Source organism: Eleginops maclovinus, chromosome 2 (assembly GCF_036324505.1).
Source record: "Eleginops maclovinus isolate JMC-PN-2008 ecotype Puerto Natales chromosome 2, JC_Emac_rtc_rv5, whole genome shotgun sequence".
NCBI lineage: Eukaryota > Metazoa > Chordata > Actinopteri > Perciformes > Eleginopidae > Eleginops > Eleginops maclovinus.
The window spans coordinates 10724033-10746385 of record NC_086350.1 but is presented as its reverse complement, the minus strand read 5'-3'; the positions used below and the strand labels follow the sequence as shown (position 1 = coordinate 10746385).

Below are 22353 nucleotides of genomic sequence, written 5' to 3'. Positions count from 1 at the left end.
ATATATCACTACATGAGTATATATTCTCCAACCAGGTCTTAAACAATAATTCAAAACTCTGCATTCTTGGATATTATTTTTAGTATACAAGTGCCGCTTACCAGCTTCTAGGTAACTTGTGCCAGATCTCCCATGATTAATAAAGAGATTCAGAAATATAGTCACTGATTATTGTGTCTTGGAGTTGTAGCTCCTGGCTTCACCTTTCTCTTCCTTAACTCAAGTATTTGTCTTCTCACTTTAACCTGCGATCCTCTTGGGTGTCACACTGGACAAATGACTGTTATATATTTCAGAAACCTGGTCAAGCTAAATGAGCTCCTCCTGTTTAGTGGCCCCAGAGCTTCAAGACGTTATGGCTTCCTCTCACAGTTAAAAACAACCCATTACTCACCGGTCCCACCGATGCCCTTGACTTTATTGACTTAAGTCCACATGGTGGCTGTTGATACTCCTGAGGTAGACTAGTGTTTATCTCAGTAATGAGCTCCAGCGCTGTAAACCAAGTCAACCATGACTAACATTATTCCAGGTTCAGGGGCATTAAATTGCCCATGTAGTCTTTTTTCATTTGTTGTGGGCAAGGTTAGGGTATGAAATAAAACAGCTCCTCACTCAGTTGAGTAAACACACTGTTTCCCTGGAGTCTATTTTCCCACCTTTTCAGTACATTATTGGTCGTCAACTGAGCCCTGTCCCCCTTAACTACTGTTGTTGTGTCAAGATTGTAAGATAAAATTGTGGACATTTTCAAATTCCTTTTATTTTTTAACATAAGAAGAAATATAATTTAAATAGTGTTCATTTATTTAAAACCAGCGTAACTTAGTGTAATATTTCATCAGGATTATATCCGACGGCCAGTAAAGGTGAAGTGTCTTTGCGGGTCTCTAAAGAATGACGAGAGAATGATGCAAAAACGAGATGAAGTCTTAGCCAATCGGAGCATTTTAAACTGGAAGAAATGCTAACAGTCTCGTAGCCTAAATTCTAGCACAAAAACACACCATCAAATCCATTCTTTATACTGTTTTAACTTTTCAAATTTAATTTTCAGACCTTCAAAGTTCCCAATTCTTTCACTTTGTTTGTCAGCCAGACCCCCGCAACCCTCAAGCGGATGAAAAGCTACAGCTAAAAGATGGTTATCTCTATCGAAGTCCGAAATTATGATGTGAGCTGTGCCAAAAATATATTGCCTGGCTCCTCTGACATCCTTACACCCCCTCGACGCTCACTTTCCATCACTTTTTTCTCCTCTGTGCACCAACGTACGGATTCATTGTTGCATCACGTTTACCATCTGCATTGTAAGTTATCTTTTAGCCTTTCCAAAAAGGAAAATGGTACAATCCCATATGCTCAAAATGACCAACTCTAATACACACATACTCTTCCACTTGACACAGCTTAAGTGCAGTGACATGAGTGGGAACACATGTGCTTTTAGGATGTTAAGAAACCAAGAATGTGGAGAGAGAGCGGTGCAGAAAAAAAGGCAGAGTGGGAGTGAGGGAAGAGGGACTCAACTGTAATGCTATTGAGGAGCAATTTGTGAAGCTTGTGCATATGCATGCAGGCCTACAGTTCCCGTCTGCCCACCACATCAGCTCACTGCTGGTGACATCAACTAAGACAAAGAGGTCTCCGATGCTCCAGATGTATTATGTGGGTGGCATTATAAAATCTAATCCAAGCCAAAGTCAATTGTATTTGCCTAAGGATACAGGGCTGTGTCGCATGCATTCATGGTATGGGTGTTTGTGTATGTGTGTGGAGACTGGTGCACTTTGTATCCATGTCCAATTTCCAGTGCCCGTCATCACATAAAGATATCAGCCTCAATATTCTCGCTCCACCAAAAATGGGAAAACAATTATTAAGGGTGTAATTAAAGTATTGGTAGGACAAGTGCAACTTTAATTGAATGACAGCTAAATGACAGTGAAGCAACCTACTCCCATCTCTGTTATGGCTTAATACAGTCTCATTAAACACCATGCAACTACACAATGGGTTTAGCTTAAGGGGGGTAATGCGATTATTCACAACCAAAATACATGCACATCTGTCGAGCAAAGTTCATGTGCCAGACCAAATCATTTTGTCATGAATGAATAATTCAGATTTATGGCTATACCTGGAGGCCTTTTCATTCAATTAAAGACTGCTTGTAAAAAGCAGTTTATTACCTGTCAGACCAGCAGGCAGTAAAAACCCAGGACATGGCAATCCCTCCCCTCCAGCTAGAGGTTACGGTATGGACTTGGCCATGAACCCAGTCAAAGTCGTGTCCCTTAAGACTCCATGAAACTAAAAGCCACTAAAAGACCAACCCTACATGACCTGATGCTAACTGTCTCTGCGTCTGTACGTCTATTCCTTTGTCTTTCTGCAAGTGGCACTCACTCTCCCTGGAGTCAAAACCTCACACTGACTAATTTGTACCCTCGGCTGGAGTGATGACTGATCACTCCTCCGACCTCAACCTTCTCACAACTGGTGTCAGGAGTGTTGACGACGGGAGGATGTACAAGTGCGTGACGGCTAAGTGAGGGACGGCGAAAGGTTGTTTTGGAAGAAAATAATGGGTCCGCTGACGTTTGTGTACGTGCAACAGGCTGCCAGACTGTTATTTAAACTGTCATGGGAGTACCTCCTCGACAGTGTGCGTTATATTTGTTCAGTGGCTGCGGCTCTCATCAGATGGAGGAGAGAATCCCATCACTCCAGCGACCACCTTCCTCCCCAGGTGACCTTTCTCATCAGCTTCCGTGCATTAACAGAAAAGCTCCACTGTAGTCGGTGAGATCCTGTCCTCTTCACTTGTGTAGATAGAGCAGAGGCCTCAGGGGAGACACTACATTGGCTCAGTGTCAGGAAGAGATTTAAATACCCCTCTGCTTTTAGACTCCAGCTGGACAGACACCACAGAAAATAACTCTTATTAGCACCAGCCAATGTCAATGGAAGGACAAATTAAAGTAATGAAACACTAACATCTACTGTAGGTTTTAATGCATCTTCTTCCTCTGACTCATAAGTGGGTTTCTTCCAAAAACCCATTTAATAATTGATAAGAAAATTTGATCTGCGTGGAGTTTGCCAGAATGAAGTTTACTTTTAGCAGACAGCCAGCTCTGTACCAACATAATTTCTCTCTTATTAAGAACAGGATCCTTAAGCTGCTGTCTGCTGCCTCACTACCCATTGATGTGTTTGCTTGTATAACTGTCAACAATTTACAGCTGTGTAGCACCCAGCATCCTGAGACATATTGACAATGCCATGCAGCTGCTTGCTCACGGCATGATACAGCCTCCGAGGCTCATGGGAAATACAGTTTTCCACAACTACCGGTCCTTTTGGCCTTCACTTCTGCTGGGAGTAGCCTGTAATTTTCCTTCCACATTAACTCAATTACACAGCACCTGAGGACATTTTAGCCTCGCTCCATACTGTAATAGCTTGTCTTAATTTTTACTCACGAGCATATTAATGGTAGCTGTTGGGGAGATATGAGCTGCAGTCGATATCACCTCAGTGTTCAGGAGTGGCGTATCACCTGCAGCACCGTACAGGATGTCACGGTTTGTCACGTCCACCAAAACGGCGATGCATTCATCTGGCTGGCAGGGCAACAGAGAATAAATGGCAGACTTGGCTGCTGCCATTAAGCAGAGTGACACACACACACAGCTCTCAACACCTACTTGACATTATCACCCTTACATCATGAGAAGAATGTCATTTGGCTAACTATGGCAGGCGTAGCTGAGGGGGGAAATAATAGAGGCAGAGTGAGTTCAGGCTGGAGAGCGAGACAGAAGACTTTTGAGTTATTACGGGAAATCACCGTAAGTGTCTCTTTGGCAGGGTAATAATAAGCACAAGAGTATTTCTACTACAAATATATGACTAATTGTGGAAAGCGTGTTGCGGCGTTGTTTTCCATCACTATCTCAATTTACTCGGTGGCCTCTTGAGAGTTTAGATTGCTGTTTTCACCGAGCCCCGTCTGACCCGGGCACTTGGAAACTAAGTTGTCACAAACAATCTAAATGGCATTACGAGCATTATTTATTATGATTAGGACGAAAAACAAAGAGGCAGAGCTAACCTGATCCATGGCTGATTTATTAACATTCTTCAAGAGAGCTATAACTCTCTTCATGTGTAATGGGGTTGGCGGAGATCACGGACGCTGCTGAGGCAGCCTCTCCGCCCGTGTCTCTACGAGGTTTGTTAAAGGACTCAAAGGACAAACGGGGTGGTTGTGTGATTTGTATGCAGCCTGACCTTTAAGCCGATTGAGGGGCTCTTGAGAACACAAAGCTGTCCAGGAACAAACAACAGCTCCTTTTTAGATTGTGGCAAGAGATGTGGTTGTTTTGAACAGATCATCTTTCCTTGCTCTTTTTTCATCCCTTCATAGGTTTGGTTAGGTTTAGTTCAGTTTGGTTAAAGTTCCAACACTTTATTTTTAACACTATTTCAGTCAATTCAGATCAAACTGATAAATCAATTTCATTGCCATGACATTTGGTAAATGAATGTTCCTCAGGATACATTTTAGGTGGTTTCACCATTCAAACGTTACCTTGTTTCATGGTTCTGCAAAAATAATTGAACTCTTCATCCACCTAAACTAAGTGCCCGTGGTGAGACATGGTAAATATATCCATGATGTCCCCCATTGGTTTGTGGACTGCCGTTTTAAAGCCTCAAGTTTTGAATTTTGGTCATCATCATCTTAGTTTAGGAGCCTAGAATAGAATCGTCAAGTTACTTTTATGGTCTGGAAACACGCTGTGAAAGGGTTAAAACTATAAGACAAAAACAAGGACAACACCGTGGTAACAATCTGTCAATCAGATGGTAGCAGAGCCCTAAAGCCCACCCTGCTTTATCATTTGTTTTACTTGAAATGGCTCCATTTACAAAACATACTGTATATAATTTTCTATTGAAAAAGACTTTAAACTAGAAATTGAGACCATAAACATGTCAGGAAAATAATAACTGGGGTAATAATTCAACTGGCAAGTATGGACATTTTCTTATAAACTTCAAAAGTAATCTTACTACTTTTTACAACCAGTGGAGTCCCCACATAGCGGCCACTGGAAAGAATGCAAGTTCTGCATCTGCTTCACTGTTCAGACCCAAAGATTGCTGCTTGGTACTGAAATATAAAGGCACCTTTGCTTACATGGCTGTGGAGTCAGATTCACAGAAAAAAAAACATTGCATTATTTCACATTATATCACAAATATTGCATCAAGTGCTATGTGGACATTAGGTGACTAAACACACCATTTCTATTTGAAAATCAGTGGCTATTCACCCGTTAATGGAAAGGTTTTAAACAAATCACTGACAGTTATCTGATAGGTATGTGTAAAGTGGCTCGCACTATACCATTTCAAGACGCTAATTGATGCATAGATGTAATGTTCAAGGGGGAGAATGTGTGTGTGGGCATGTGTCCATGCCTATTTGTGTAATTGTCAGAACGTGTGCTGCGCTTAGCCTGCGGATGCAGGGTGATTCACCAGGCTGTTCTGGAGGATTCCTGCGTGGGCTAACAGACCTGGAGAACAGGTCCTGAGACGAGGGAGAGTAAGGGGAAGAGGAACAGGAGGAGAATGGCACAAAGTGCAAAGATTTGTGCAATGACTCTTCGACCCCTCATCTCAAGTGCCACTCACAGCATCGATGCATGATGTATGGCTCAGTGGTCATAAATGGATGATATAATAATATGCAGGGGGGGAGGGGACTGAAGTTTCACTCCATCCTGCATCTGGCCTGGAGAGATTGTGCAAATCTTTGCTCAAAAAGTACCCAAAATAGGATCAGTCCAGAGCATTTTAGGACTGCCAGCATGCCCTACCTCCAGGCTGTGCTAGTTGGGGGCTGGCAGGCTCAGGAGGGGGGGGGGGAGACCAACCGTAAGGCTGGCTGTGACCGTGCAGCCTAGCCAGAAGAAGACAGTGAGCAAGCATGGGCACGCAGGCTTACCGATGCTTTTCATTAGCCTGCTTTCCACTGCAAAGCCAAAAATAAAACGAGGGCTTACTCATTACTCAAATAAGCAATTTCCCCTCTAAAACAACTATAAATCTTCTCTCACTGTGTTGCTGACAGCAATGTTTGCCAAGTGGGTTATGAATTGATAATAACTAATCATGTTTTTAAAATTATATATTATTTCTACCTTTTCCAGCTGGCCATGATGCTGACAGATTCTCTATGGCCTTATTGTTGTGGGTAGTGGCTCATAATCCCGTCAGAGAACAGCCTTCATTCCCTCTTCAGAACAACTGTATCCACAAAGTGTCTCGATTGAGCTGCAAATCACACTTGGCATCTGAATGTGTCATAAAGTGACTACTTTGCTTTCTGGCTCACATTTGATTTTGTCTGTGGTAAACTGCAACCGCTGCTGAACAGAAAAAGACATTTGTGCTGCTCAGCCACAGAGAAAAGACGTGCAGTTTGATACTTTCTCTCATGAAACCACTTCAAAACACTGTCCATGCTCTTTGCGACAAACAAACCGCTCGTCGTGCTGTATGCATGTCATACATAGTTGGAAATGAAGCCCTGACCCTTGCTTTTACGTTACATTGAATATGCAGTCACATGCATCACTGATCCCCTCTGAATACTGTTTGAGCGATTAAATCCCACGAGAGCCATAAAGCTGTTTGGATGCAATTACACCTGTGTTTAGAGCTGCTCACTGGTGATCAGATAAGAGGTATTTTGGTTCTAAATGCAAACAGAGCCTCAGTGAGGAAGGTCAGTCACACACATAGCCCTGAGGTGTCAGCATTCCCCCGAGCCAAAACCTATTCGCTTTTACCAGAATCAGTGCCTCCAGAAATCTGTGATTTTTGAAAGATGATTCACACTATCATGCAACGAGGGATAACACTATAGATGATGTAATTGCAGATTGTGAATGAAGTTACTTTATCTGGAAATCGCGAACATCCTCACAAGTTGGAAAAACTACAACTACTTGACCGTGAAACTGCCTATCATGGTAAAGAAATAAAAACAGAGCCCCATTTAAACCAATACAGAAATATTTGTTCAATTTTTATTTATTCCTGCTTATTCATGCAAGGTTGCGCTATTTATGATAACCTTGTTTAGGATGGTTTGATTGATTTTTACTAAGAAATTATGTTCACTAAAAATAGTTGCGTCCTATCTGCACTTCATTAAATGCAACACAAATATTTGTTTTTACAGTAATTACAGAATGTTTTAGTGCAATTTTAAGAGTTTTGAGCCTACTTTGACCATTATCAATCATGATTAGACAGTTCAGCCAGATTCATTATGACATGAAATGTTCCCATTTCCCATGCCTACATGAAACTGTTACAGGCAAACAGTGTACAACTTTAAAATGAACCTTATTGCAGTAGCTTACAGTCTAGTTGCCAGGCTTAATATGTTGTGGATTAAAATAACAAAGCATAATGCAACATCTGTAAATGAAAACTAGCCAGTTGGCTCAACATGTGGCTCAATCCGATAAGCAGGTCACGGCGTTCAACAGGTGGAGCATCAAGTGCACAAACAGGCCAAATATTACAACTTAACGTCCAGCAGCACCGCCTCAACCAATAAAACAGCACGACAATGGCTGCATGCAGCGGATGTTCCTTCCCCATCAGCGCACACAGTAATAACCTCAGGTCAGCACTATAGAGATGATCATACGCTCCAATATAACCACCACACAAGACACATTAACGCTCATAAGAGGCTATTCTGAAAACCCAAGCATCAAACGAGCAACAAACATGTTTGACAAGCATGTTTGGATTTGTGTTCTTCATACCTTTCAGGATAAATTGTTTCTCTACTGGAATATTACCAATTTAAGTTCAAATGAAAACCATGTAATTAAATATGAATCTTGATTATATACCTGTCATGATAACGGATTTTCAACACACAATCGTCGTGAACATGTTATCTGATTACTTTTGAAAAATAAATATAATATCAGTCAAATACTTATTTAAAGTTGTTTGTTGCGTGTTTTATTTATTGTTGGGATAATTACTACACTAGACACACAACTTTGTGTCTGGGACCCTTCAGAGAGAGCGACAAAGCAAAAAAAGAACAAAATTGAAACCATTTAGGAGTTGCTAGATTATTTACACAATATTAACGAATGTGTATTATTTACATGATATTGACAGAAGATTCTTCACGTCACAGTTACCATCAATGTCGGTATGTTGCCACAACCCTACTTTGTAATTGCAAATACATGTGGTGTCATGAACCAGGCTCTTCCTTGCACTCTCTAAATTTCTATTGTTTCCTCATCTTCCTAAAAATAGTACCTGGACGTGTGATCTCTGAGATACAGTTTTACTCTAAAGGAGGTATTTTATCATCCACATCCAGCCTGTCAAATCTGTCTGATGCACATTACATAAAGTGCCGCAAACAGTGGGTAGTAAACAGAGGGAGAACAAGCTCAAAGCACTGCGTTTAGTTCAAGAAGAAGAGAAAATTGGAGCAGCTAATAGGAGAAAAGATGCTTTTTACAGTGAACTTCCCAAAGCGATTCTACTGCACACCCCCCTCCTCTCCCAACCACCCTCGTTCTCACACAGTCCTGCAAATATTTTTAAATGTCAAAGGTAATTGTGAGTGCTACAGACTGGCCATTTATGAGATGCAGATATGACAGACGCAGAATTATATATTTAACATAAATAGCCTATTACGTTTTATTAATATTTCAGACGAGCGCAGGAGAGGGTGTGAACGTGGCTCTGGGAGATCGACTGAAACAGAAGCGAGAGAAAAATCTGTCTGCACTGAATGATAATATTCCCACTGTTATTAAAAAAAAGGGCACATCATTTTTTACCCGTCACACACATATATGTTACACAACACGAGGGACTGGCAGTATACAACACACATGATCACGTGTTTGCAGTTTAGGTTAAAGCTTATAAAGCACACAGCGCTATGGATCCATGTATAGGCTGGACTATATAACCTTGGGCGACTCATGCTTTATACATGATGGTATGTCTCATGTCAATAGAGCCTGCGTGAACCTTACTTAATGAGGTTTGTCAGGCGCTTTAAGATGGAGGAAGACTGTCGGAAGAAGCTGTGAGCCACATGCCTGTCAATCCTCAGCCATGTCTGATGTGCAGTCATTCTGAGTTTGCGTCAGAGACAGAAGCTGTTCAGTGGGGCAGCTCAGTGCAGCCATCATCAAATATTACTGGTAAGCAATGCTAAAACAATCCTAATTATGAACATTCTCTCTAATCAGCATCAGTTTCTCACAGCTGTTCTCGTGCAAACATTTTACCTCATCTAGCTACGAGCTCAACGCCTCCTCCTGCGTATTTGTGGCTTTTGCTCATTTCTCCCACTTTGCCCTCACCTCCTCCCTCTGTTGCTCTGTAATTAAGCAGTGTGTTTTAGAGGGCAATGGACTCACAGACAAGGGAGGAACTGAGGTTCCCGAGGGAAAGATGGTGTGAAAGCAGATACTATGACGTCCTATGCAAGCATTAGCCCTCTCTATGATAGCTCAATTAACAAGTGAAGACCTCCATCATCTCGTTAAGAGAGTGCTGACCGTCACCGGTGGGCAAACAATACATTGTCATCATCAAGTGGATAATCGCATATAAGAAAACATCATTTAGCACAATCAGTCTCATATAGCGGCTCACAAACATTACCATCCAGAATGAGCATCGCCACAGGCAGGATGCGGTGTAGAGTCAGCACTCTGCATGATAGCATGACAATTATTTGATAGTGTGTGTGGCATTCAGGCTTCTTGTTTCGATTATGTAATCAACATGCTTATTTTAGTGGTGAGTGAGCTGAGCTGAATCAGTGCATTCTGGGAGCTCTGTGTTTGAGCCGCATGTTTGTTTTCCCGGGCTTTGCAGCAGGACGCTCCCTATACCCAAATATCCTGGAACACCATGGGACTGGAAAGTCAAGATTTGTGTGTTTACTTGTGCAAAAGCGTGTCTGTGAGCATTTGAGCGTGTACCAACTCAGCAGGCAAATAGACTCGAAAAGTGTGTGACAAATATTGAAATTATCACCCAATGTCAAGACTATTGGAGTGCATAATTTTGCCCCTTTTATGATTCATTAAGGCTATCAATGGCCCCACCCAAGCATGAGAGCCATAATGACGGAGAAAAGGTCTCAGGGCGCAAAGAATTAATCAATGAATGTTGCCTACATGAAAAATGATCTGTGAATGTTGAAAAGCCCTGCTGTGGGAAAAACAGGGAGCAATATTTCTACATCATATCAGATTGCGGACCAGTGGCACAATAGGCACATTTCAGCTTTGAGGCCCAGACCAATCAGAAATGTACTGCTTGGCCGAGCCAGCCCAATCTGGTGTGTCTCAGCTCTCTGGGTCTGGGGCTGATCTCTCGGCTCACTCCCATGCATGCACAATTGCTTGCATCCAATTCATTGTGCTCTCCAGCTGCATCAATTCACACCGCTGCCAAGGCAAACATGGGATGATAAGCCTGCATCCGCAAAAAGTTAGATGACTGGTAGGGAATCCAGAGGAGCGACCAAAACAGTAATCCAGATCATTTTGGGAGATGGAGTAGTTGGAGAGAGAACAATAACAACAATCTCCCAGCTGCTGGTATCACTAAATTCATCTTTTTCTGTTCAAAACAGGTACCAAGTTACACTTTTATTGGGGTAGGTAATTGCTTTTCTTACCTAAACTAAAGCTGATGAATCCCCACTAAAAAAAACTCCTCCCTCCTATAGTTTCCCATTTCTCCAATCAGTCACATGAACTCATATTCGAGTTGGGACTGTATATTTGTTTTGTCATTGTCAGTTTTTCCCACATCATCTGTCCCTCCTGCCAGGGCTCATTACTCCCAGTACTCCCTGTTCTGCCTGCTCCTCCTCCTGCTCCTCCTCCTCCCTCTCATACTATCTCCATCCGGTTCTCTACTAAACGCTCTAGAGGGACACCAAAAGCACAAAAGACACTTAAAAGGCCTTATCTTCCCAAATTATTAGAAACAATTAAAGCAGATGTGAAGCAAACAAATGTGTAATTTTGTCAATTTCAATATTAAGAGTACCAAATTTAAAAAAGATCAAAATTAAGACTTACTGAGTGCTACAAATCTTTCCATATTAATCACTGCAGGTTTAAGTAGAGGCATGGCTTCAAAAAGAGTTTCTGTGGACTCTCACCACACACACAAACACATTAAGCCCTGTGTTGAAATCTTTTCATGAACCAGCCCTTACGGAACAACCGCTCCCTTTTTCTTCATCTACTGGCTGGTATCTGTAAGTTTTTACCAACCATTCCTGATGCAGCCACAAAGTGAGAACAGCTCTAATGAAGGGGAGTGATGCAGGGACACGGCAAGTGCTCGCTGGCACTTTAACCTCACCCCGTAACAAGCTCTCTCCCTGGCTCAAGCGCAGGGAGACAGACGGCTGATCCATCAGGTACTGTAGCCACAGTTATGGAACAGTGAGTGGGCTTAATCCAGGGAGAGGGCCTACCTACAGCTAGCTAGATAAGTCAAATGAAGGAAAAATATGCCTTGCCCTGCTGGTCACCACTGAAGCAGGGCAATAGGGAGATGAGGAAGGAAGGAGGAACGAGGAACGAGGGAGAAACGCTCAGGCAGCCAAGCTGAGGAGATGGCACTCATACAGCCCAATCTGTCAGTCTGACTACCTTGCCAGATACAGGGTGGCTCATACAAAATCACACACTTTTTTGCTAAATACCAAGAGACAGTGCTGCTGAACACACATACACAAACTCAAGGAACATGATGTACTCAAGCAAACAGTGTGGTGCATCTCCTTAAAAAACATGAAGTAAAAATAATCACTTGTTTAGCTTTTCACCTAACTACGCATACTCCTATCTAAATCTACTTCTGCAACACCTTGCTTAAAGCCCTCCCTTATCTTCTGAGACCTTGTGACACATTCTCATAAGGTTTCCCTTTATTTCTACAAGATTTAATGTCAGTCACTACTTGAGTTTGGATATCGTGCTAGCTATTTATAATGCCTGTTTTGAGTCACTGATCTCCTTTAATAGTACTAGCTGGACAACTCCAAAATATATCGTTCAGAATACAGAAGATCTTTGGTGACCAAATTATTGGTGTTATTTCTAAAAACCTCCATTTAAAACTGAAAACAAAGATATTTTGATAGTATTCAAATAATAACTTTTTTGCTAAAGGTTTCTAAATTGGGTTGTCTTTATGACTTCAATGAGAGGATTATTTATCTTTTACTGTTTGGAGTGGCATGTATTTCCATCAGTATAATGTTTGCATCATGGATAGGTCAACAGCCCTATACTTAAAAAAAAGAATATCTATATTTATAGATATATACTGTATATAAATAACATAAAAGGGAACATTGTAAGGGAGTGGGGTGATCAGAAGCTATACGTCAGTTCTGATAGAGCATTCTGGCACCTAAAGCGCATCACGTTAATGACTTGGGGCAGTTTTGTTTCAATACAAGCAAAGGGTCGTGATGCCCTTGTGGATGGATGATGGATATCAAGATACTGTACAATATATCAGTAACGCCCCTGGTATGCTTCCAGCTGGGGACTTTTGCTGCACATCATACCCCTGCACGTCTTTCTCCCCTGGTTTTCTATCCGTCTCTATTCAATCAGCTGTCCGATATAATAAAACATTTGCACAGACGCATACACTTCAGGTCCGCAGGGTCTGTTTGAGATGAGTATAATTTCATTCTATAGCTGTCAAAATGCTTTGAACCAATTATTACAGAAGCTATTACTCTTCATCTATGTAAACTCATGGTGTGAAAATTGTAATTACTTCTTGGAAAATAGTAATGATGCCCGTAAACAAGATAATTCTCCAAGAATTTGCTGGGAGTCTTCAACTGAATGTGATTAGGTGACCACTGGGGGTTTAATGTGAGGATTAGTGGTGGTGAATGCATTTTTCAGAGGAAAATTTACATTTAAAAAGAACGTTAAATGAAATAAAGTTAAATATATATGTTAGTTAAATTAAATATGGAGCACGAACACAACAAAGGGAAAGTTCGGGTTCCTTTTTTGCTGGGGTTGTACAAGGTACTTATCCATAGTCAGAGTATTACCTACAGTTTGAAGACAGGAGACAGACAGGAGTTACCACCCAGTATCACACACAGTGTTTTCATTGCTTTACCTTCATGTCAGACAGCTCCTTCCAATGAGCAACTGCAGCAGTTATCTATGCTCTCTTCAAAGCCACTAGACTCCATTCTAAAAATAACAGAAATATTACCCTGGTCCAGAAGTTGCTGGCCGACCACTGCTTCAAAAGGTATGTTAGAGTTTTGAATGGTTATTTTGGTAGGTCAAAATCCCACAATAAAACAAGCTATCAAAATATTCTTAATATAAATTACACTTTAACATTATGCAATCTACAGCTTTACCCCTGTGCCAGTACTTCTGTCTGTTTCTCAAAATGTTTGGGGTACCCAACAGTATTTACAAGGTACTCATGCAACCCACTTCAAACTATCCACACGATCCCTCTAAGACAGAGACTATGAGAAACAATGACCGTAAGAGCTGAGTGTGACCTCAAGAGACCACCCGCAGGGTGAACTCTTGACCTGCAAGAAAAGCCCTCATGTGTTATCATGACTCCACACATTGCTCCGGAGAGATTATGTCACAGAGCCCCCATGCCAGATGAGATCTTTCACATCAGCACCTTGGTGCTCCAAAACACTATGGCAACTGCTCACACACATAATCTCTCCTGGGTGTGAGATGCAAACAGGGCTAATATGTTTGAAGAGACAGCAGTGATCATGTTTCCAAGTGACTCCATGCATCCTGCTAGGATAACCGAATAAAGAATGTTCTCAGCAAACCACAATCCCGTTTTAAAACACTTGATCCTAAGATGACAAGCACCGGGCTATCCATTATGCAATAGCCTCCCTTTCTCCAACACTACCCAAAACTAGAGCAAGTTCTCTGGAAAGGATTAACGGTTTACTCCTCTTGCTGTTGCTTTCAGAGGACAGGAAGGTGGTAAGGTGTACCTGCAGAGCTATTGCACTCAACAAAATGCATTGTGGCGTCTTTTAAAAGTGGTAACTGCAACAAGACAGCAAGGGTCATCAAGTGGTGAGTGGGGGAGGGGGGCAACAGAGAGGATAAGAGAAAAAAACAACATTGACCAACAAAACAGAATGCATACATAGAAATGTTCAGGCACATATTCATACATTTGACACTACAACTGCCTCTGGTTCAACTATGTTAAAATGTATTAAGCCATTCCTGACATAAATAGAGGGTTGAAGAGACTTTTAAGTATTAAAAGAGTGTTATGACGACTTATTACAAGCATTTTTCATGTTTCTCTTTCCCTCCTCTGCTTCCTCTCTTCTTCTCTCCCCCATAAATCCCGATCCCAGACTAAACCAATCCGCTGTCATCAACCCTTCATTCTTTACTATGTAGGCCTCCCATCCCCACTGTTTTCCCCTCAACACACACACACACATGCAGGCCCTCCTCTCCTCTGTGTGACCTTGACTGGCTAGCACTCCGGGGCCTGTTCTCTGCTTCTCTCTCCCTCTGTCTCCCTTTCTCTCTCCCATCTTTTCACACTCGCCTCCACTCTATTGTCTGCCTCTCTACCTCTTGCTTTCCATCACTCTTCCCTCGAACGGCTGATGTTAACCAGTGCTGTCCTTTTCAGAGGAGAAAGGGACAGAACATGGCAGAGAAAGGAGAAGTAAAAGAACTCCCCCTCCTCCTCCGCAATCCGGTCAGCTGAGCGAGAGTCCAGCATAACAATAACTATCAACAAGTCACTCATATGCATCCTGTCTTTTTTCTGATACTGTATTTTTCAAAAGTGTTCCATCATTCATTTATTTATGAGGTCAAATAAGTGTTATCGAATAAAAACTGGTATCCAGCATTACATAACACTAACTTCCAGCTATCCACGCTGCATTTAAGCTATTCTGCAGGGTAATCAATAAAACAAAAACTAAATTTCCCTCTTCTATGCTTTACAACTGTCATTTCTCTGCAGCGCATATTGCATGATCATTCAAAGTGTGATTAGGCTTTGCTCTAATCAACGGATATATCTTCCTGTTTCATCAGGAGGATGATGAGCTCTCAGTGGAACAACAGGTCCAAATCCGTGTTTCATTGCAGGTGCTCCTACAAAAGCATCTAATTGCCTCCATCGCTGCATTGTAGCCTGTTCCTCTGACTCCAGTGATCCTTGAGATTTTCCCAAAGGCTTAGCTCACAACATACATCTGTATAATAAATTGGAGCTATTAACTATTTGACTATCCATTCAGAAGCTAAATAACTTAAGTTCAAGTGACGGAGTCATCTATTAAATGTCAAACAGGCTGTTTAAGCAAGCGCTACAATTACGCTGTAATGTAGCCTACCTTACATATCTAAAGGTCTCGCTGTGATTTTGTTCACCATTCTGATGCTAACAGATTGAATCCAACGCATTTGATTAAGATTTGCTGTAAAATATGACATTAAAAATAACTCTACATTGATATAAATATAGCAGCTATGAGGATCAGAGAATAGCTTGCAGCATTATGCTTTACAAAAAATAAAGGGCATTATAAAAAATCTCCGTAAAATCTTCCCTTTTAGTTTGATCATAGAAATATTGATTTGCTGTATGCAGCACAAAGCAACACCCTTTCCCCCCCAGTATCAGCCACTTCTTTGTTATTTTCTTTATTCATTTTTACTCAAAGAGGCATTGACATTACAAGACGGCCCCAGCATTACCCACAAATAATTTCCAATCCTGCATTAGTAAAACAGCCATGAGAGTAGACGGACATCATCAATTTCTACAGGGCAATAATAACAAAGAGACTGCGAACTCCCAGTCTACTGCTGACACTTATACTTCACACTATGTTAGAGACTCACTTCCACATTTCATTTCCTTGGCAGTTAAAATGCTTTGATGCTTACAGGGAATTGTCATTCACCCCCAAACTAGTATCCAAAGAACTGCCAAACCACGGGCATAATGTAGGCATTTTCATTAAGCTGTAAGTGGTAAATCAAACCTATACAAAGGCACCAACCACACCTTTAAAAATTGTATGCAAGAGGTTACTGCTGCCTGCCATTTAAGGAGGACTAATAAAATCCAAATTGTATGGTGTATTTTCAACTAGAGTCAATAGCCATGCTAGAAACTCTGTGAGGCTGCACAGTGGAGCCTCATCAGCATGCTGACATGCTCCCACTGCCAATGCTAACATGCTAATGTTGAGCATGTACAATGTTTTCCATGTTCACAACTTCAGTTCAGCATATAAGCATGCTAACATGTGCCAATATGCAGTAAACAAATCCATAAATGTAATTAGTTTTGAGTGTATTTTGTCATAAATATAAGTATTACATACTACATTACCTGTGAAGGCTGTAAACTACAGGCCATATAATCAACCAGGTGCTTTAAAGTTATGTTTAACATTTAAACCCATACACTTTTTAATACACCTAATTTTTACAACGCAGAATTCACCCACCCTATTTCATTTTGTAAATTGCTAAATGTAAAGTGCTAACCTGCTCAGTGTCTCGAAGCTCACCTCCTCCTGGCAAAAGGCTGAACTGCTAAATTACACCTGTTAAAAGGAGATAGGCCTAGGTGATTGGACTGTGCCATTCTACTAAAACCAGAGGGGTGTTCGCAGGAGCCACTTCATCCATACCACCTATTTTTAAGAAGAGCAATGTCTTCTCTTGCCTGAATTTAACTATAGGCTGACCAGCATGGTTATATAATCCTGCAGTTGGGAGGAGAAGGCAGAGTCTCTTCGACAGAGTTGCACTCACCATGTTTCTGAAAGTTTTATGTTAAATGCTCTGAGGCAGTTCTATTAAGGTCTATTGTTTTTTTGCTACCCATCCTAGAATCTGTAAAACAATTCAACCTATAGGGACTATGACTTTCTGTACAAAATGTCATGGCATTGCCTCCAATAGTTACGGAGATAATTAATTCTGGACCAAAGTAGTGGAGTGACCAATATTGCCATCTCTAGAGCCACTAGCATGCCTTTAAAAAAGAGCAATTAGGTCAGTCAGTCCTGGAACAAAGGAAAATGTCCATAACATCTTTTTTAATTAATTAGGGTTGCATAGCTAAAGAAAATGCCAAAACAAAGTCCACCTAAGGATGCTTCTTTTTGAAGTTGCATGCCAAAATTGTGTCAGTAAGATTGTTTACCCCTGGCAGGAAATTTAGACTCAGGACCAAATGCAAGGCCAGCAGCTAGCCAATCAATAGGGAACCTGGCGTATGACAATAAATCATATTCAAGTGGTAGGTAGTGTGGGGTGCCAGACAGAGTACAGGACCACACATCAAATAAATTGAGGGCAATTTGTCCCTGATGCACTAACTCTGTCTCATGACTTAGCACTACAAAAAGGAGGGGGAAACAAAATGTCCACACAGAGAAAGAAAATACTTTTTGCTTCAAGGCAAACAAGTGAAGCTCTACACAGATCTCTTAATTTCTATTTTGACTGGACTATTCAGCACTGTACTGGACAGATCTGGACTTTGCATACACAGCAGGGTAAAATGTTCTTAGGTGATATTGCTCCACCATGAGAGGTCATAAAGCTGAACTACTGATCCAGCTCTTGTTGTCAGTTATAAAGATCAGGGTGATTACATGCATAATACATGAAGACAGTCCACCACACATCTACCCACCCTAACCTGTACCTGCACCATTCGTCCTAGAATCTAATCGATCGGCATCAGCTCCTGTCCAACAAATCTACTACAGTCAGTTCATCAAAACAGTCATCAATAGATGGAGTTGGAAAGCTCTTCATTTACTTGTCCCCTGCCGTTTGACAAGATCAAACTGCACTGCATTTCAGTTTGAGATAAACCCTTCAGGTTCTGGCTTAAATACATTTATACAGTCTTTGGGACCCATCAAAGCCTGGCATTCACCAATTAACACACATAGAGGCAGAGTCCACCATACATTGGTTCAATCAGTTTTCAAGCGAAAACTGCCAACTATTTGCTGTTTATCAAATATGAGGATTTGCTGCGTTTCATTGTCCAATATGACTGTGGATTTGGGCTTTTGAAGGTTGGTCAGAAGAAAAAAATATTCACCTTGGACTCAAGGAATTTAAATGGGAATGTTTAACAGTTTTCTAGCATTTTAGATAAATAACTATTCTATATTTTACTCAAAGGTTATAGTAGTTTGTTGGATTAATTAATAATAAAAATAACCATTACTGTACCTTCAGCCAACAAAGATGTTTACCAAACCTAAGCTCATTTACTGTACACACATCAATAAATATCTGTAAACTGTTGAATGGGCTTTTAATTTCTTTGTCTTTAAATAGTCATTGGTTCTACAGAATATCTTTAGCAGTTTCATACTACTGTTGATTTGCCTTTTTCCTGAAACGATTAGTTCCAAAAGGAAATTCCACTTTTTCTCAAAAGCAACAGTAAAGTGATGACTGCTTCGCCAATCTCATTCAGAAATTTGCTCTCTGTCATTTTTGTTTCTGTACTGTTATAATACGTGACCCTCCTTTAAAACAATCAAATACGTTTTTTAAATATTATTCTCACGGTGTTAAAAAAAAAGTTGCCTCTATGTGGGCTGTTAGGTTTGCACATCCCCAGGTTGTCTGTTAATGACCTACAATCAAACCCTTAAGGAGCCCACATGCTGCATTTTGAACATCAGCAAGTAGTCTAAATAACCAATGAATGTTTTCCAGTGGGTATAAATAAAGAGCCATTTAACTGTCAGCCTAAGAGAGAATAGTAAGCCCAGCATTCACTATGTATTTTCCACAATTTACTTTATTTTTAAGTTAAGTATTGATTGGAGCACATATCCAGTCGTGGTTCCGATGTTCAGTTGACAGTAGCCGGCAGTTGTGTGATTGTCAGGCTCACACATGATCAACCTGTTTGTCCTCAACCCCCTTTAATCCTCTGAGACCATAATCGATATATCCCTCATAGACCTTTTCTCCCTCTCCCTGCCACTCCACCTTGAGATGCGGTCTGAATTTAAAGGCCACATCCGTGTGGTGAGGGAAACACCCGGCGGAAAGGAACACCCACTCACATAAATCAATTAAAAGCGTGCCAATGAGGTATTGAGCTCCCTTCTAAAAAGAAAACCCCCAACACATTAATAGTCAGTCAACTCATAACTTTACTGCTCTATTTGCAGTCCATTAATCCATGGAAACAGCCGTTTGTCCCAGCTTGGGCCAAATAACCAAGTCTAACAACAGGTTTAAAGGTGCCATAGAATGGAAAACTGTATTTACCTTGACATATTTGAATAAGGAGAGTTGGGTACATTCAACTGACATACCCTGAACCTCAAACACCATTGTTTCCTCCTTCACGTGCAAATCATGAATATGCATATCACAGCGGTAAAACGGGCGAATTACAACAATCCCTGTGTGTTACGTCACACATGGTAGTCCAGCCCCAACATTTGCATACATCAGCTACTGGAAACACTAATGCTAACACTTACCACTCCGTAATGTTGCTCTCCAATCTCCGACCAACAAGCTGTTCTTCAAATTCCTCGGTTTCCTCCTCCGATAAAGGCTCAAACATGTAAGGATGGATGCCAATAGCCTCCATGGTTCTCAGTCAGCCATGGATTGCTCCTTGTAAACCAGCTAATCAGAGCAGAGCTTGTCATAATTATTTAAATGAGCCCCCAAATAAGGCAATTCAGCTTTTTTCATTCTAGGACCAAATCATAGGGTTTTAAATGGGCCAGTAAAACCGCATCTAGACATTTTTTGGATCAACCAAAGTTATACCTTCTTTGTAGACATCAGAGAACAATTTAAAATACCAGCTAGATGCATTCTATGGCCACTTTAAGCTACATTAACTCTCAACATCTCAATGCTTACTCGTACCTCACCTAACACCTACTTCTACCCAACATGACCTTCTGGATTGTGAAGTCCCGTACATCATACAGTCTGTTACGCTCCAAACATTTTCCTTTGCAATCCCTCTTTGACCTTCAACAAGAAAAAAAAGCTAGCCACGCTAGCAGCTCTATAAAGATTCTGTTCTCAAAGGCTCAATGGTGCTTTGAGCAAAACGTTATGTTGGCATGCACACAATGAAAATGCTAGCCTGCTTGTGTTCAGAATGTAAGGTTTTAGTGTGTTGTAAACATAATGGACATCTAAGACTGATGGTTATGTCATTAGTTTTGTAAAGCATTGCAGTTTAAATGTTGACCAGATGACACAAAATAAAGAGTCAGAGGCTAATGAAATGTTAAGGTCCAAAATGTCAACCTGTTCTACCATGTCAGGAGATCAACAGATATTAGGACTCGTTGTCTGGGATCATATATTTGTCTTGATTGGGGTTGCAGCTGTCAGGGATTGTATCCGAAGTGTTCGACCAGATTTTTGAAAAGATGAAAGTAGATATCTGGAATATGTTGGTAGTGCATTGGTGAGGAGCACAGCTCAAGTTTTTAAAGAGTTCACAAATTACACTTGAGCGTGGATTTGCAAGCACCTAGCTGACACTGATTTGGCTCTGGCCTCAAGATTTTTTCTTTATCCGGAAAATCAGGGGTGAAGTAGTGTAGTGTGAACTATGCATAAGATTAAGCCCCTCAATAGGGAATGGATCTTCTTTCATGTTGCATACTCAGAACAGACAAACTAAATTCTGCTGTGTTTTACCTGAAGGCCAACGTAGGTTAAACTTAAACACGCTTGGAAAGGGAGTGGTGAGTGGAGGGGTATTCGGTAGGTTGCAATCTACAACCTTTTTGCCCCTAAATCATAAGTGCTGGAGCTTTATTTCTTTCGTGAAGGGACTTATGTGGAGGTCAGTTTAAAGTGACCTTCCTTAGCTTTTTTTTACTGAATAAGACAAAAATCTATTTAAATAACTTTTTCTGGACGTTAGTGCCACAACGTATTGTATCCTTTAAATTAAATATTGATTGGAGCCTCTTTTTCTAAAGGACTAGGTACATTTGTATTTCTGGTAACACACACAGGAGCTGCTCTCATTGAAAGCCACTATCCTCTCCCTACCTACGGATGCTGCTGCTCACACACATCACCCCGTACAGTATCATGATGTTGTCCGTGTGTGGTGAGATCACATTATCTCACATCACAGGGAAATGACAAAAATGGCTCCTCCCACTCCGCCTTTTGCTCCTTACACTCCCCTCCTCCCCTTCCTCTCCCCCGGTCCTCCGTAGCAGCAGGTGTTATTCCTTCATAACCTGAAGATTTAGCTGGTAATTAGCATTACCTCTGAGCCCCAGAGAGTTATTCATGCTTCATGGTAACAGCATGAGACACGACTCGAATGTGTTTCTGGGCACCCGATGAGAGAAGAAATCACGCCTCAAAAACACGTGGGAGAGATTACTCAAATATGCCTCCTTTGTACCCTCTTTACCCCTCTCGCTGCTGCACGGTTATCGCTCCCCGTTAAGCAATAACATCCATTACGGTACACATTTTTGGGGAGGATGTCGGAGGCTGTACAGCACCACAAATAACCTTTATACTCTTGGGTTTCATTGTAGCTAGAAGCTTTGACCTTGTGTTATGTTGCCCTTAAGTAGGTATTGTAATTGTCTGAAACAATGACAACACAAGGCAATGCAAACCAGGAGAAATGTGCATATGATAAAGTGGCTCTTTCCACAACAGGTTCACAATGAATCGTTCACGGTGCATTGTTATAAATGCAGGATTTGGGCTAAATGATAAGCATCCTCCTAGGAGGCAATTAACTGCACTGATGTTACATAATGACAGCCCACACTTTACACTAACACAACCGGTGCATGTCAAAGGAAAAGGCTGTTTTTTTAGTAATACATGGTGTAACTGTACATCCCCACCTTTTCATGCCAGGCAGCTCAAAGAGAAACAGCGGGTCAGAAATTAAACACCTTGAAACTGTCAGGGTGCTCTCCGCAAAGAGTGGCATTTCTTGACAGGATCTTACCTTTGCTGTTGTGCTCTTCCCTGTTCAGATACATGGCTGTCACTTCACTCCGAGGCGTTGTCTGAATTATTTGTTGGTACTCCTCTGTATCGTGAACTCCGCTGATGTGGTTTGTAGTAGTAGCTGTTTATTGTTTTGTTGCTCCTCAACAGCCTCTCCTCTCCTCCTAGCGGATAG

At 41.3% G+C, this 22353-nt stretch overlaps 1 protein-coding gene across 1 annotated transcript in view; it reads right to left on the bottom strand.

Annotated features, from left to right (window-relative positions):
• syt7a (synaptotagmin VIIa) overlaps nt 1-22353 on the bottom strand; it is a 77069-nt gene extending 54716 nt beyond the window's left edge. Inside the window, exon 1 of the mRNA XM_063875592.1 lies at nt 22177-22353. Coding sequence (XP_063731662.1) covers nt 22177-22210 — 34 coding nt within the window. The 5' untranslated portion in view covers nt 22211-22353. The remainder of the gene's footprint in view (nt 1-22176) is intronic.